This window comes from Oncorhynchus clarkii, chromosome 14 (assembly GCF_045791955.1).
Source record: "Oncorhynchus clarkii lewisi isolate Uvic-CL-2024 chromosome 14, UVic_Ocla_1.0, whole genome shotgun sequence".
In the NCBI taxonomy this organism is placed as follows: domain Eukaryota; kingdom Metazoa; phylum Chordata; class Actinopteri; order Salmoniformes; family Salmonidae; genus Oncorhynchus; species Oncorhynchus clarkii.
In genome coordinates, this window is record NC_092160.1 from 33143505 (window position 1) to 33160507 (window position 17003).

Here is a 17003-nt window from a genome sequence, read left to right on the forward strand (position 1 = left end):
TATAGAGGTCTAAATTCAATCACAGTGGGGTTTAGTTACCCACTACCTCTCATCGCTACGGCAGTGGAATCATTTCACAGGGCGCGTTTCTTCACAAAACTGGACCTGAGGAGTGCGTATAACCTGGTGCGTATCCGGATCTGGGGAGGGGATGAGTGGAAAACCGCATTTAGTACTACATCGGGCCATTTTGAGTACCTCGTCATGCCATATGGGTTGAAGAATGCTCCAGCCATCTTCCAATCTTTCGTAGACGAGATTCTCCGAGACCTGCACGGGCAGGGAGTGGTAGTGTACATCGATAACATCCTCTATTCTGCCACACGCGCTGTGCACGTGTCTCTGGTGCGTAAGGTACTTGGGTGACTGCTGGAGCATGACATGTATGTCAACAAGGCTGAGAAATGTGTGTTCTCCAAACAAGCCGTTTCCTTCCTGGGTTATCGCATTTCCACCTCCGGGGTGGTGATGGAGTGTGACCGCATTACAGGCGTGCGTATTTGGCCAACTCCGACCACGGTAAAAGAGGTGCAGCGGTTTTTAGGGTTTGCCAATTACTACCAGAGGTTTATCTGGGGTTTTGGTCAGGTGGCTGCTCCCATTACCTCACTGCTGAAGGGAGGACCGGCGCGCTTGCACTTGCGCTGGTCAGCAGAGATGGGCAGAGCTTTCAGTCGTCTGAAGGAGCTGTTCACCAATGCTCCAGTGACCCCTCTTTAGCGTTCATAGTGGAGGTGGACGCATCCGAGGCTGGGGTAGGGGCCGTGCTGTCCCAGCGCTCGGGCGCGCCACCAAAACTCCGCCCTTGTGCCTTTTTTTCGAAGAAGCTCGGTCCGGCGGAGCAAAACTATGACGTTGGGGACAGGGAGTTGTTAGCTGTAGTTAAGGCTCTGAAGGTGTGGAGACATTGGCGTGAGGGGGCTAAGCACCCTTTTCTCATCTGGACTAACCATCGTAATCTCGAGTATATCCGGGCAGCGAGGAGTCTGAATCCACGTCAGGCTAGATGGGCCATGTTCTTTACCCGGTTCCGCTTCACCATCTTGTACCGGCCAGGCTCCCAAAACACTAAAGCCAGCGCTTTCCCGCCTATAGATACCGAGGAGCGGTCCATCGAGCCGACCTTCATCTTTCCACCTTCATGTCTCATGGCACCGGTGGTATGGGAGGTGGATGCGGAGATAGAGAGGGCATCACGGTTGGAGCCTGCCCCCCCTCAGTGTCCAGCAGGGGCTCAGTACGTGCCGCAGGGTGTCCGTGACAGGTTAATCCATTGGGCTCATACTCTATGCTCCTCGGGTCATTCTGGCATCGAGAGGACAGTGCAGAGTCTTAAGGGGGAGATACTGGTGGCCCATGTTGGCGTGAGGTTTTATGTCTCCTCCTGCTCGGTGTGCGCTCAGAGCAAGGCTCCTCGACACCTGCCTAGAGGGAAGTTACAGCCCCTCCCCATTCCACAATGGCCGTGGTCACACTTGTCGGTGGACTTCCTCACCGACCTTCCCCCATCCCAGGGAAGTACCACGATCCTGGTCGTTGTGGATCGGATTTCTAAGTCCTGCCGTCTCATCCCGTTGCCCGGTCTCCCTACGGCCCCGCAGACTGCGGAGGCTCTGTTTAGCCGTGTCTTCCGGCACTACGGGGTGCCTGAGGACATCGTCTCTGATCGGGGTCCCCAGCTCACGTCCAGAGTTTGGAGGGCGTTTATGGAGAGGCTGGGGGTCTCGGTCAGCTTGACCTCGGGTTTCCACCCCGAGAGTAATGGGCAGGTGAAGCGAGTAAACCAGGATGTGGGCAGGTTTCTGCGGTCGTATTGCCGGGACCGGCCAGGTGAGTGGGCGAGGTATGTTCCTTGGGCAGAGCTCGCTCAGAACTCCCTTCGCCACTCCTCGACGAACATGTCTCCCTTCCAGTGTGTGTTGGGATACCAGCTGGTCCTGGCCCCATGGCATCAGAGCCAGACCGAAGCTCCTGCGGTGCAGGAATGGGTGCAGCGCTCAAAGGACACCTGGAAAGCCGTCCAGGAATCGCTGAGACTGGCTGGGGGACGGCAGAAGAAGAGCGCTGACCAGCACCGCAGTGAGGCCCCTGTGTTCACACCGGGGGACCGGGTCTGGCTCTCGACCCGAAACCTGCCCCTCCGCCTGCCCTGCCGGAAGCTGGGGCCGCAGTGTGTGGAGCCATTTAAAGTCCTGAGGAGGATAAACGAGGTGTGTTATAGGTTACAACTTCCTACTTATTATCGTATTAACCCCTTGTTCATGTGTCCTCAGGCCGGTGGTGGCTGGTCCCCTACAAGAAGGTGAAGTGCCTGAGGTCCCTCCGCCCCCTCTGGACATCGAGGGGTCCCCGGACTACACAGTACGTGCTGTTCTGGACTCTAGACGCCGGGTGAGGGGCCTGCAGTACCTCGTGGACTGGGAGGAGTACGGTCCGGGAGGAGAGGTGCTGGGTACCAGTGGGGAATATTTTGGACCCTTCACTCCTGAGAGACTTCCACCGCCTCCACCCGGATCGTCCGGTGCCTCGCCCTCCGGGCCGCCCTCGAGTTTTGTCTTATTAGTTGCACCTGTTCCGATCTGCGTTTTCTTGATTTGCTTCCCTATTTGAGCGTGTGAACCCCGCCCTTTGTTGTGCGGGATTTTTTGGTATTCACGTTTCTGTCGTAGGTGTAGTTGTGCTCCGGAACGTGTTACCCTGTGTTTTGGGTTGGTCGGTGTTTTGCGCCCTGTGTTTTGGGCATTACCATTTTTGTGCCGGAATAAAGTGAATTCTTTCCGCTGGAACTCTCTGCACCTGATTCCTACCTACACACCTAGTCAGCCGTGACAAACCCATATTTAACCCCTTCTTTGTTGGCGCTAAAGTACTTCCATACTTCCTTATTTATTTTATTTCTTTGCTCTTACCAGGTTACCTTCAGACGAGTCTTGTGAATATTTTGGGTGTCATGTATATGTTAAGTAGCCCAGGTAGCGTAGTGGTTAGAGTGTTGGACTAGTAACCAAAAAGTTGTAAGATAAAATCCCTGTGCTGACAAGGTAAAAATCTGTTGTTCTTCCCTGAACAAGGCAGTTAACACACTGTTTCTAGGCCGCCATTGAAAATGTGATTTTTTTTCTTAACTGACTTGCCTAGTTAAATAAAGGTACATTTTAAAAAACTAGTGAGAGTCTCACCTTTCAATGGTGGGGTCTTATTAGTTTGTAGCCCAAACCTGTCGGATACTACAGACCGATTTTCGGGATGTTTCCTGGTCTGACAAGCACTGCTGTAGCTTTGCCACCTTCCACCACAGATGAGGAAGGCCGACATCAGCGAATGCGATGGATCAAGACACAGCCCATGCAAAACAACTGGTATCTCCATCTTATTAAGCCTACTCTATGCAATCGGAGTGTCGTATATATGGTCCCTTCCAGAGATTCAGAGGCACAACAGCATATAGAACTATGCTCTGTCACTGTGAGTGTGTAGAGCCCTTAAAACAGAGAGATTTTGACAGGGATTTTTGTATAATGCTGATTAGATTTTTCTGCACATGCATTGACTCACAGGATTGGAGCCAGGCAGGCTCTGTTCAGGTGAGCCTGTTAATCAACAGATCACACACACACACACACACACATACACACACACACACACGCACACCAGTGGAGGCTGGTGAAGGGAGGACAGCTGAGGGTAATTATGGCTGTAATGGAGTGAATAGAACAGGACAGGTAGCCTACCGTCCCATTTATTCCATGACAATGAACCTTTCTCCTCTTCCTTCGATTTAAAGTGACAGTCCACTGATGGACATCCACCTCACCTTCACCAGCTAGCTTACCATCCTCAACAGTCTCTACAGCCTCAGGAGCAAGCCTTAACCTGCTAATAGCTATGATTGTATCTCAAGTGGCAGCCTATTCCCTACATAGTGGTTAAAAGCAGTGCACGACATAGAGAATAGGGTACTATTTGGGACACATCTTTTACCTGATACAGTGGAAGGATGATAATAGGATACAGTACCGGTGTACAAAGCACAGTGATTAATCACCTGTCACCTAGGCTGTGTTCCAAATGGAACCCTGTTTCCTATATAGTGCACTACTTTCAACCAGGGCCTGTAGACAATAAGGTTCCATTTGGGACACCTCCCTAAGCTATGGGTACTCTGTTGCCGTCTGTAGCTCTGCTAGACTCTACAATAGATGGATAGTCAGTGTTTGGTACTCAGGTATTAACAGAAGGTGTTTATACAGGATGAACAGTGAAGAACATTGCACGGTTTCTTGTTTTGTCTGAGGACAGTTTGTTTTAGTTCACTGTAGAACACAAGGGTGTTACTGTTAGAACTACAACACACTGGTCAGCACATTAGTAGAATTAATAGGAGGGGCCTTTTTCCAGTTTAGTGAATATTGTAGTTAGTTCATGTTTAGCTAAAGGTATTTATATCCTGATGAGAAAATTCAGAAAAAGAACAAACATATCAATCTACTGATAGTGAAAATAATGGGCCACATACAAAGACATTGATTACATCCCAAATAGCTCCCTGTTCCCTATACAGTGCATACGGAAAGTATTCAGACCCCCTGACTTTTTACAAAAGGTCTTACGTTACAGCTGTAGCGGTCAGTGGGGGCCGGCCTGGCCAACAACTGACGAGAGTGATTGTCCTTACTTGGATCAGGTCTACGGCCAAGTAACATGGGATAGGTTCCTGTCCAGTTGGGTTCGATATCCCTCCCAGTGTTGGAGGGCCAGGTAAAATCAGCCACCACCCAAACACCAAGCTAATTCAATTCAGGTGTGTGTAATTAGGCCCTTACCATTCCGGGCTATCCTCTCTCCTGGCCAGCAGAGGTCCCCAACGAGCAGAAATGTACAGTCCATACACACACACACACACACACATCCATCACACAGCCTTATTCTAAAATTGCTTATACATTTTTTTTCTCATAAATCTACACACAATACCCCATTATGAAAAAGCAAAAACATATATTTTTTGCACTTTTATAAAAAATACAAAACTTATACCTTATTTACATAAGTATTCAGACACTTTGCTATGAGACTCGAAATTGAGCTCAGGTGCATCCTGTTTCCATTGATCATCCTTGAGATGTTTCTACAACTTGATTGTAGAGCAAAAGCCAAGCCATGAGGTCAAAGGAATTGTCCGTAGTGTTCTGAGACATGATTGTGTCAAGGCACAGATCTGGGGAAGGGTACCAAAACATTTCTGTAGCATTGAAAGTCCCCAAGAACATTGGCCTCCATCATTCTTTGGAACCACTAAGACTCTTCCTAGAGCTGGCCGCTCGGCCAAACTGAGCAATCGGGGGAGAAGGGCCTTGGTCAGGGAGGTGACCAAGAACCCGATAGTCACTCTGACAGCGTTCCAGAGTTCCTCTGTGGAGATGGGAGAACCTTCCAGAAGGACAACCATCTCTGCAGCACTCCACCAATCAGGCCTTTGTGGTTAAGCAGCCAGACGGAAGGCACTTCTCACATGACAACCCACTTGGAGGACTCTCAGACCATGAGGAAGGAGATTATCTGGTCTGATGAAACCAAGATTGAACTCTTGTGCCTGAATGCTAAACGTCACGTCTGGAGGAAACCAGGCATCCCTCATCACCTGGCCAATACCATCGCTACGGTGAAGCATGGTGGTGGCAGCATCATAGTGTGGGGATGTTTTTCAGCAGCAGGGACTGGGAGACTAGTCAGGATCGAGGGAAAGATGAACGGAGCAAAGTACAGAGAGGTCCTTGATGAAAACCTGCTCAAGAACACTCAGGACCTGACTGGGGCGACGGTTCACCTTCTAACAGGACAACGACCCTAAGCACACAGCCACGACAACACTGGAGTGGCTTCGGGCAGTGGTGTAAAGTACTTAAGTCATTTTTTAGGATATCTGTACTTTACTATTTATATTTGTGACTACTTTTACTTCACTACATTCCATAAGATAGTATTGTACTTTTTACTCCATATATTTTCCTTGACAACCAAAAGTACTCTTTACATTTTGAATGCTTAGCAGGACAGAAAAATAGTCAAATTCATGCACTTATCAACAGAACATTCCTAGTCATCCCTACTGCCTCTGATCTGGCGGACTCACTAAACAGAGAACATCCCTGGTCATCCCTGCTGCCTCTGATCTGGAGGACTCACTAAACAGAGAACATCCCTGGTCATCCCTACTGCCTCTGATCTGGCGGACTCACTAAACAGAGAACATCCCTGGTCATCCCTACTGCCTCTGATCTGGCAGATTCACTAAACAGAGAACATCCCTGGTCATCCCTACTGCCTCTGATCTGGAGGACTCACTAAACAGAGAACATCCCTGGTCACCCCTACTGCCTCTGATCTGGAGGACTCACTAAACACAAATGCTTTGTTTGTAAATGATGTCTGAGTGTTGGAGTGTGCCCCTGGCTTTCCGTAAATTAAACAAATAAGAAAATGGTGCCGTCTGGCTCGATTAATAAAAGGAATTTGAAATGATTTATACTTTTACTTTTGATACTTAAGTACATTTCAAACCAAATACTTTTAGACTTTTACTCCAGTAGTATTTTACTGGAGGACTTTCACTTTTACTTGAGTCATTTTCTATGAAGGTATCTTTACTTTTACTCAAGTATGACAGTTTGGTACTTTTTCCACCACTGGCTTCGGGGCAAGTCTCTGAATGTCCTTGAGTGTCCCAGACAGAGCCCGGATCTGAACTCGTTCTAACATCTCTGGAGAGAACTGAAAATAGTTGTGCAGCAACGCTCCCCATCCAACCTGACACAACTTGAGAAGGTTCTGCAGAGAAGAATGGGAGAAACTCCCCAAATACAGGTGTAACCAGCTTGTAGCGTCATACCCAAGAAGACTCGAGGCTGTAATAGCTGCCAAAGGTGCTTCAACAAAGTACTGAGTAAAGGGTCTGAATAGTTAGGTAAATGAAATAGGTAAATGAAATATTTCAGGTTTTAATAAATTTGCAAACATCTCTAAAAACCTGTTTTTGCTTTGTCGTTATGCGGTATTGTGTGTAGATCGATGAGGGAAACGAACAATTTAATACATTTTAGAATAAGGCTGTAACGTAACAAAATGTGGAAAAAGTCAAAAGGGGTCAGAATACTTTCCGAAGGGACCTTATGGTGCACTACTTTTGGTGGGCCCTTGTCAGATGCAGTGCACTGTATAGGGAATAGTGTGCTGGGGATAGGGGGCCATTCAGTAGGCTTTATAAAACATTATTGTACGTCACAGACAGATAGATTTAGTCCATAGTGCATCATATCCATATGAGAGAAAGCCAAGAGTGTGCAAAGCGCGCATCAAGTCAAAGGGTGGCTATTTTGAAAAATCTCAATTATAAAATATTTTTCAATTTGTTTTAACACTTTTTTGGGGTACTACATGATTCCAGATGAGTTATTTAATCATTTTCATGTCTTCACTATTTTTCTTCTGTCACGTTCTGACCCTAGTTATTGTGTTAATTGTTTGTTTCAGTTGGTCAGGACGTGAGTTGGGTGGGCATTCTATGTTTTGTGTTTCTAGGTTGTTTTTCTGTGTTCCGCCTAGTGTGGTTCTCAATCAGAGGCAGGTGTCGTTAGTTGTCTCTGATTGAGAATCATACTTAGGTAGCCTGGGTTTCACTGTTGTTTTGTGGGTGATTGTGTCCTCACCACATGGTACTGTTTTCGGGTTCGGTTATTCACATTACTTGTATTGTTTTTGTTCTAGTGTTCATTGTGTCTTCATTAAATACATTATGGACACTTACCACGCTGCATCTTGGTCCGATCCTTACTACACCTCCTCTTCGGATGTAGAAAACAGTAAAAAATAAAGACACACCCTTGAATGAGTAGGGGTGTCCAAACTTTTGACTGGTACTGTAGGTTTACTCCATAGTGCATCATATCCAGCCTGCACAGAGCAGCTACTGAATCGACACGAGTTACATAACAACCAGGAGGAGAAAGATCATGACAGAGCTCTTATCACCTCAAGTGTTTTAGCCTTGTCTGCGTCCCAAATAGCATCCCTATAAAGTGCACAGCTTTTTTTTTTTTAAGAAGTGCATTAGGGCACCATTTGTGACTCAGACCATCAAGCCTCTGCAGCCTCTAAAGTACGCCTGACACATAGAAACAAGGACACATAGAAATCCTTGCATATTGTATGAGGCAGAAGGATTATGTAAGGGCTAGTCAATAGTCCTCCTGAAATGTGTCTGTCTTTTAGCTCCAGTAGAAATACTGTGGACTTAGATATTAGTCGTTTGTTCATAACAACTTAATTTTAAGAAATACAAAACACGAATGTTATAATATAATAGTACTGATGTTTTTCATAAGTGTCTAACTTTAGGATAGATAAATAATATTATGGGATGGGTTGTTGGCATGTGTGGTAGATAGTGTTTAACAGTTATTTACATCTCAGTACTGTGATGGTAATGCTGCTTGACAGCTATGAAATAAAATCACCTCGGTCCTCGCTGACACCAAGTATTTATCTTTATAGCCTCACATTTTGATGCCATGAACATTTTAAAATGATGACAAGCCTTCTCCTTTTCTTTAAAAATCTTGAACAAATATAATTTCATGCTAGATTAGCTGTATTGACCAGCAGCAGGAGAGAACAATAATCTATATGCTACTAGCCTCTGGGTTGTAAGATCTTCATCAGGGCAACACTCCCTCTTGCATGACACATCCTTGTGTGTGTGTGTTTTAGTGTGTGTGTGTGTGTGTGTGTGTGTGTGTGTGTGTGTGTGTGTGTGTGTGTGTGTGTGTGTGTGTGTGTGTGTGTGTGTGTGTGTGTGTGTGTGTGTGTTAGCGTGTATGTTTTAGTGTGTGTGTGTGTTGGCGTGATGTGTTAATGACTGGAGGGTTGTGGAGCATCTTAATCCAGATATATTCCTTCTGACATTACAGTCTACACTCACTCACACATCTATGATTAACTTCAGGGATTTGACATAACTGCTATATTACCATGATGAGGATTCAGAAACCAGGACGTAGCTAAAGGTAAAAGACAGACACCCTTAAATAAAGCCTGAGCTGCATCTTCAGTCAAATGACAATCCCTAAACCTGGTAGGAGTAATTAAATCAACCAGACTAAAGCCTGATGTATACCCAATACTAAAAACCAAAAGTATTAATTCCTTCAGACTGGGATAGTAGATTACTGTATACTCACCCTTAGCATGTACACTCACCCTCAGCATGTACACTCACCCTCAGCATGTACACTCACCCTTAGCATGTATACTCACCCTCAGCATGTACACTCACCCTCAGCATGTACACTCACCCTCAGCATGTACACTCACCCTCAGCATGTACACTCACCCTCAGCATGTACACTCACCCTCAGAATGTATACTCACCCTCAGCATGTACACTCACCCTTAGCATGTATACTCACCCTCAGCATGTACACTCACCCTCAGCATGTACACTCACCCTCAGCATGTACACTCACCCACAGCATGTACACTCACCCTCAGCATGTATAGTCACCCTCAGCATGTACACTCACCCGCGGCATGTATACTCACCCTCAGCATGTACACTCACCCTCAGAATGTATACTCACCCTCAGCATGTACACTCACCCTTAGCATGTATACTCACCCTCAGCATGTACACTCACCCTCAGCATGTACACTCACCCTCAGCATGTACACTCACCCACAGCATGTACACTCACCCACAGCATGTACACTCACCCTCAGCATGTATACTCACTCACAGCATGTATACTCACCCTCAGCATGAACACTCACCCACAGCATGTACACTCACCCTCGGCATGTACACTCACCCTCAGCATGTACACTCACCCTCAGCATGTACACTCACCCTCAGCATGTATACTCACCCTCAGCATGTACACTCATCCTCAGCATGAACACTCACCCTCAGCATGTATACTCACCCACAGCATGTATACTCACCCACAGCATGTACACTCACCCTCAGAATGTATACTCACCCTCAGCATGTATACTCACCCAGAGCGAGTGGGAGCTGATGCTGCCGCAGCTTGCAGTGCCAAAGGACAAAAGGGGCTAATTTAGGGCCATAATTACAGTAAAATAGCCTCACCAAAAATAATGAATTAACCCTGAAATTACAGTCATGTAGACTCACCAGCAAGAGCAAATGTAACCCAAAATTACAGTAAAATAGCCTAAACAAGGTAGACAAATTACAGTTAGCTAGCCTAACCAATTCAGCTATGTCCTTACTGTAAAGGCCTTACATAGAGGGAACGGCACAGGTACAATAAATGCACTGGGCCACAATGTGGAACTTGATTTAAAGTTCACAAACAAGCACGTTTAGGAAACATACATAAGGCGCTTAGTGCTTATAGTGGCGCAATAAGCAGTCATGGTAATGATGGTATTTGAGGTCCAACTCCCCATCACAGGTGTAGCCAATTACAGTTTAGTACAGAAACACCTCCATTGGTATTATAATCGAATGACTTGTTGTTGGGATTAAAACATGATAACCACAGAATGGACTTCACATTATGACCTATAGCACTAGCTACAGTAGCACTAGCTAGCTATTAGCGTGTTTCAAAATGGCCTCGTGGTAGACCAAACAACATGGATGGAGCTGAGAGACGAGGAGGGCAGGATCAGCTAATGTCGATGTCTGTCATTAAAACACTTACCAGGGATAATTACATGGTGTGGTATCATTAGCCAGCTCAAAGCACTATTTGCAGTCATGTGGGGGATGAGAGGGCAAGCAAGAGCCACCATTAACATATCTGTGACAGTATTATTTTTCTCTGATGGGCATTGGCCTGGGCTAGGGCTTTTAACCCATCGCAATCACTGAAGACCTACCTCACTGTAGTTGAATATGCCTAACTTCGATAGATGTTGGATCAGTTATTTATGTTATTTATGAAGTTATTAGTGTCATATGTGATTCTGAGGCCCTAATCTCTCGTTGACAGATTCACGTGTTAAACAGGAAGTGACAACTTTTGAGAGAATTTTACTTCTTGTATATAACTTCTTATGGCACTATTGAGTAGCTTGGATGAATAAGTTGCCCAAAGTAAACAGCCTGCTCCTCAGTCTCAGTTGCTAATATATGCATATTATTATTAATATGGGATAGAAAACACTCTAAAGTCTCTAAAACTGTTTGAATGATGTCTGTGAGTATAACAGAACTCATATGGCAGGCAAAATCCTGAGGAGAAATCAAAACAGGAAGTGAGAAATCTGAGCTGCGTATGTATTCACCACAGTTCCCAATGAAATCCCCTTGAGATATTAATGATGTTGCACTTCCTAGGGGTTTCAATAGATGTCAACCATCTATAGAAATGTGAATGAGACTTCTACTGTGGTGTGGGACTGAATGAGAGCAGAATCTATCAGGTGACTGGCAGTCAGCCATTTTCTGATCACGCTCATTCCTCATGGTATCCACTTGCGTTCCATTGCTCATGAAGACACAAAGGAATACTCCGGTTGGAACTTTTTTGAAGCTATATGTTAAAAACATCCTAATGATTGATTCTGTACTTAGTTTTAAACGTTTCTTCCACCTGTAATATAACTTTTTGAAGTTTTTGTCCGACGTAACGCTGACCAGAATGAGCGTTTGGATATGTATACCAAACGCGCTAACAAACGGAGGTATTTGGATAACAGACATTATAACGGACATTATCGAACAAAACAAACATTTATTGTGGACCTGGGATTCCTGGAGTGCTTTCTGATGTAGATCAAAGGTAAGGGAATATTTATCATGTAATTTCTTGTTTATGTTGACGCCAACATGGCGGATATTTTGACAATTTCTTCTGAGATTATTGCATGGTTTGCTTATTCCGTAAAGTTTTTTTGAAATCAGACAAAGCGGTTGCATTAAGGAGAGGTATATCTATAATTCCATGTGTATAACTTGTATTATCATCTACATTTATGATTAGTATTTCTGTTGAAGGATGTGGCTATGCAAAATCACTGGATGTTTTTGGAACTAGTGAATCTAATGCGCCAATGTAAACTCATATTTTGATAAATATGAACTTTATCAAACAAAACATACATGTATTGTGTAACATGAAGTCCTATGAGTGTCATCTGATGAAGATCATCAAAGGTTAGTGATTCATTTTATCTCTATTTGTGCTTTTTGTGACTCCTCTCTTTGGCTGGAAAAATGGCTGTGTTTATTGTTGTTTGGTGGTGACCTAACATAATCGTTTGTGGTGCTTTTGCTGGAAAGCATATTTGAAACCGGACACTGTGGTGGGATTAACAACAATATTACCTTTAAAATGGTATAAGATACATGTATGTTTGAGGAATTTTAATTATGAGATTTCTGTTGTTTTGAATTTGGAGCCCTGCACTTTCACTGGCTGTTGTCATATCGATCCCGTTATCGGGATTGCAGCCATATTAACCAAGATTACTGGGGCCCTGATTTCTTTTGACGTGTTGTACATTAGTACTAAACCAACTGCAACCCATTCGTTAGTATTATATACTGTCTGCACCAATGCAACCATTATTTATTTGAAGAGAACATTGCCACTGAATTCAAGAAAACACAGAACTCACAGATATAAAGAAATTGAAACGTTTTTCATTGCGAGCCGTTTTGCAGAAGAGCATTCTGGGAGCTGGTGGTCCATCCTATAACATTTGCATCCCTACAGTGTGTGATTCAAAATAACATGAAACAAAATCAGACAGATCTTCCAGTAGCAGTATTGAAAGGTCTCTTTGGCCAAACGCTGCTCCACAGCTAAACAGGGGGAAATGAAAAAGGAAATTAGGACAAAGTTATCATGGAGCAACAACAACTAAATTTGATCACTAAAAATGTGCTTTCAAAAGGCAGGGTGTATTGCATTCACCCTCTACATTATAGGTTTTGTTATCAGTAACTTGCAGCGTGGCTCTCTGCTCTTCTCGAGAGCTCTGGCATAGTTCTGCGGGGAACAATGACCTAGTGTAGAACTGGAACACAAGCAGGCTCACAGTGGGCTCAGTTCTGATGAGGACCACACAACACAATGTTCTGATGAGGACCACACAACACAATGTTCTGATGAGTACCACACAACACAATGTTCTGATGAGGACCACACAACACAATGTTCTGATGAGGACCACACAACACAATGTTATGATGAGGACCACACAACACAATGTTCTGATGAGGACCACACAACACAATGTTCTGATGAGGACCACACAACACAATGTTCTGATGAGGACCACACAGCACAATGTTCTGATGAGGACCACACAACACAATGTTCTGATGAGGACCACACAACACAATGTTCTGATGAGGACCACACAACACAATGTTCTGATGAGGACCACACAACACAATGTTCTGATGAGGACCACACAACACAATGTTCTGATGAGGACCACACAACAGAATGTTCTGATGAGGACCACACAACAGAATGTTCTGATGAGTACCACACAACACAATGCTCTGATGAGGACCACACAACACAATGTTCTGATGAGGACCACACAACACAATGTTCTGATGAGGACCACACAACACAATGTTCTGATGAGGACCACACAACACAATGTTCTGATGAGGACCACACAACACAATGTTCTGATGAGGACCACACAACACAATGTTCTGATGAGGACCACACAACACAATGTTCTGATGAAGACCACACAACACAATGTTCTGATGAGGACCACACAACACAATGTTCTGATGAGGACCACACAACACAATGTTCTGATGAGGACCACACAACACAATGTTCTGATGAGGACCACACAACACAATGTTCTGATGAGGACCACACAAAATAATGTTCTGATGAGGACCACACAACACAATGTTCTGATGAGGACCACACAACAGAATGTTCTGATGAGGACCACACAACACAATGTTCTGATGAGGACCACACAACACAACAGAATGTTCTGATGAGGACCACACAACACAACAGAATGTTCTGATGAGGACCACACAACACAATATTCTGATGAGGACCACACAACAGAATGTTCTGATGAGTACCACACAACACAACAGAATGTTCTGATGAGGACCACACAACACAATGTTCTGATGAGGACCACACAACACAATGTTCTGATGAGGACCACACAACACCATGTTCTGATGAGGACCACACAACACAATGTTCTGATGAGGACCACACAACACAATGTTCTGATGAGGACCACACAACACAATGTTCTGATGAGGACCACACAACACAATGTTCTGATGAGGACCACACACACACAACACTTTTCTTACAAGTCCCCAGGTTAAAAGTGCTGCATGATGTAGGGAATAGGGTGCGATTTAGGACACACCCTAGGGGCGAACCCATTCCAGGGCACCCTTCTCTTTACTAAGAAAAGAGAACTGGCTCTGCCTGCTTCTCCGGGATCGGTCGCGTTGCCGTACTGCACGCCTCTCACTGACAACTGCGTTTATTTTCAGCAAACTTAACATGTGTAAATATGTGTATGAACACAACAAGATTCACCAACTGAGACATAAACTGAACAAGTTCCACAGACATGTGACTAACAGAAATGGAATAATGTGTCCCTGAACAAAGGGGGGGTTGAAATCAAAAGTAACCGTCAGTATCTAGTGTGGCCACCAGCTGCATTAAGTACTGCAGTGCATCTCCTCCTCATGGACTGTACCAGATTTGCCAGTTCTTGCTGTGAGATGTTACCCCACTCTCCCACCAAGGCACCTGCAAGTTCCCGGACATTTCTGGGGGGAATGGCCCTAGCCCTCACCCTCCAATCTGTCAGTTCCCAGACGTGCTCAATGGGATTGAGATCCGGGCTCTTCGCTGGCCATGGCAGAACACTGACATTCCTGTCTTGCAGAAAATCACGTACAGAACAAGCAGTATGGCTGGTGGAATTGACATGCTGGAGGGTTATGTCAGGATGAGCCTGCAGGAAGGGTACCACATGAGGGAGGAGAATGTCTTCCCTGTAACGCACAGCTGTCACATCCTGACCATAGAGAGCCTTTATTTTCTATGGTGGAGTAGGTCAGTGCGTGACTGGGGGGTTTATCTTTTCTACGTGGAGTTCTAGGTTGTTTTTTCTATGTTGGGTTTTGGGATGATTCCCAATTAGAGGCAGCTGGGTATCGTTGTCTCTAATTGGGGATCATACTTAAGTAGCATTTTTTCCACCTGTGGGTTATGGGATAATGTTTATGTTTGGAGTTAGTGCACATTGCACCTCTGTAGTCACGGTTTGTTTGTTTATTGTTTTGTTAAGTTTCACTAATAATAAAGTATGTGGAACTCATATCGCGCTGCGTCTTGGTCAGACCATTATTACGAACATCGTGACAACAGCGTTGAGATTGCCTGCAATGACAACAAGCTCAGTCCGATGATGCCGTGACACACCGCCCCAGACCATCACGGACCCTCCACCTCCAAATCGATCCCGCTCCAGAGTACAGGCCTCGGTGTAAAGCTCATTCCTTTGACGATAAACGCAAATCCGACCATCACCCCTGGTGATACAAAACCGTGACTCGTCAGTGAAGAGCATTTTTTTTCAGACCTGCCTTACAACAGACCTACAAGCCCTCAGTCCAGCCTCTCTCAGCCTATTGCGGACAGTCTGAGCACTGATGGAGGGATTGTGCGTTCCTGGTGTAACTCAGGCAGTTGTTGTTGCCATCCTGTACCTGTCCCGCAGGTGTGATGTTCAGATGTACCGATCCTGTGCAGGTGTTGTTACACGTGGTCTGCCACTGCGAGGACGATCAGCTGTCCGTGCTGTCTCCCTGTAGCGCTGTCTTAGTCGTATACCTCCTTGCAGCATGCCTAAGGCACGTTCACGCAGATGAGCATGGACCCTGGGCCTCTTTCTATTGGTGTTTTTCAGTAGAAAGGCCTCTTTAGTGTCCTAAGTTTTTATAACTGTGACCTGAATTGCCTACCGTCTGTAAGCTGTTAGTGTCTTAACGACCGTTCCACAGGTGCATGTTCATTAATTGTTAATTGTTCATTGAACAAGCATGAGAAATAGTGTTTAAACCCTTTACAATGAAGATCTGTGAAGTTCATTCATAAAAATCTAATTATCTTTGAAAGACAGGGTCCTGAAAAAGGGACGTTTCTTTTTTTGCTGAGTTTTGTGTTTTGCTCAAATTGTTTCATATGTTCATTCAACTAGATTATTTGGGGCATCTTAACTAAAGAAGTTTGTTGAACTAGATACAAACAAAGTGTAAAATACAATGGTTTCATCTTTGACACATTGACATTCTGCAATGTTAATTTATACAGTAATTATTATTCAACATGTCCTCACGTGGGAATTGAACTCACAACCTCTTGGTTCACAGCAGACCAATCTTCCTGCTACGCCACCATGTCTGTATCAATGACTGATTTCATCTGTATTGCTACACGGTTGCACTTCAAAGTAAATCTCAGCTCAGTTAAAAGTACACTGGAAAATGTATTTTATTTATCATAGTGAATTAAGAGTAACAATATAAACAGAGTAATGTACCTCACAAACATTAGACAATTATACAGAAAAAAACTATCAAATCAATGACGAAAGAATAGTCTGTTAATTGACACAGCAGGAAGCTCGGAATGCCATGAACCAAGAGATTGTGAGTTCAAATCCCAGGTGAGGATATAATGAATAACAATTACTGTATAAATGAACATGACCAAAGTATTCATGTATGTCAAATATGTGAGTTGAAAACATTGTAGGTTAAAGGTGTTTGTAACCAGTTGCACAGCTGTTTTTTAGTTAAGATGCCAAAAATGACAATTTCTAGTTGAATGAACATATGAGAAAAGTTGAGCAAACACATAATTTTAGTTGACTGAATTTCTGCCTACATTTTCTCAACTTTGAGCTACGTTTGGGCCAACAGAACATTTTAAGTTGGTGAA

General features: G+C 44.5%; 1 protein-coding gene across 1 annotated transcript; it reads left to right on the plus strand.

Moving 5' to 3' along the window:
- Positions 1-381: 381 nt before the first annotated feature.
- LOC139365879 (uncharacterized) lies at positions 382-720 on the plus strand. The gene has a single exon (XM_071102936.1). It carries the CDS (start codon positions 382-384, stop codon positions 718-720), a length of 339 nt encoding a protein of 112 aa, XP_070959037.1.
- Positions 721-17003: the final 16283 nt, after the last annotated feature.

Bases quoted from the DNA above. Each gene is read 5' to 3' on its own strand.
- LOC139365879 (XM_071102936.1), top strand. From the start codon at position 382: ATGTATGTCAACAAGGCTGAGAAATGTGTGTTCTCCAAACAAGCCGTT.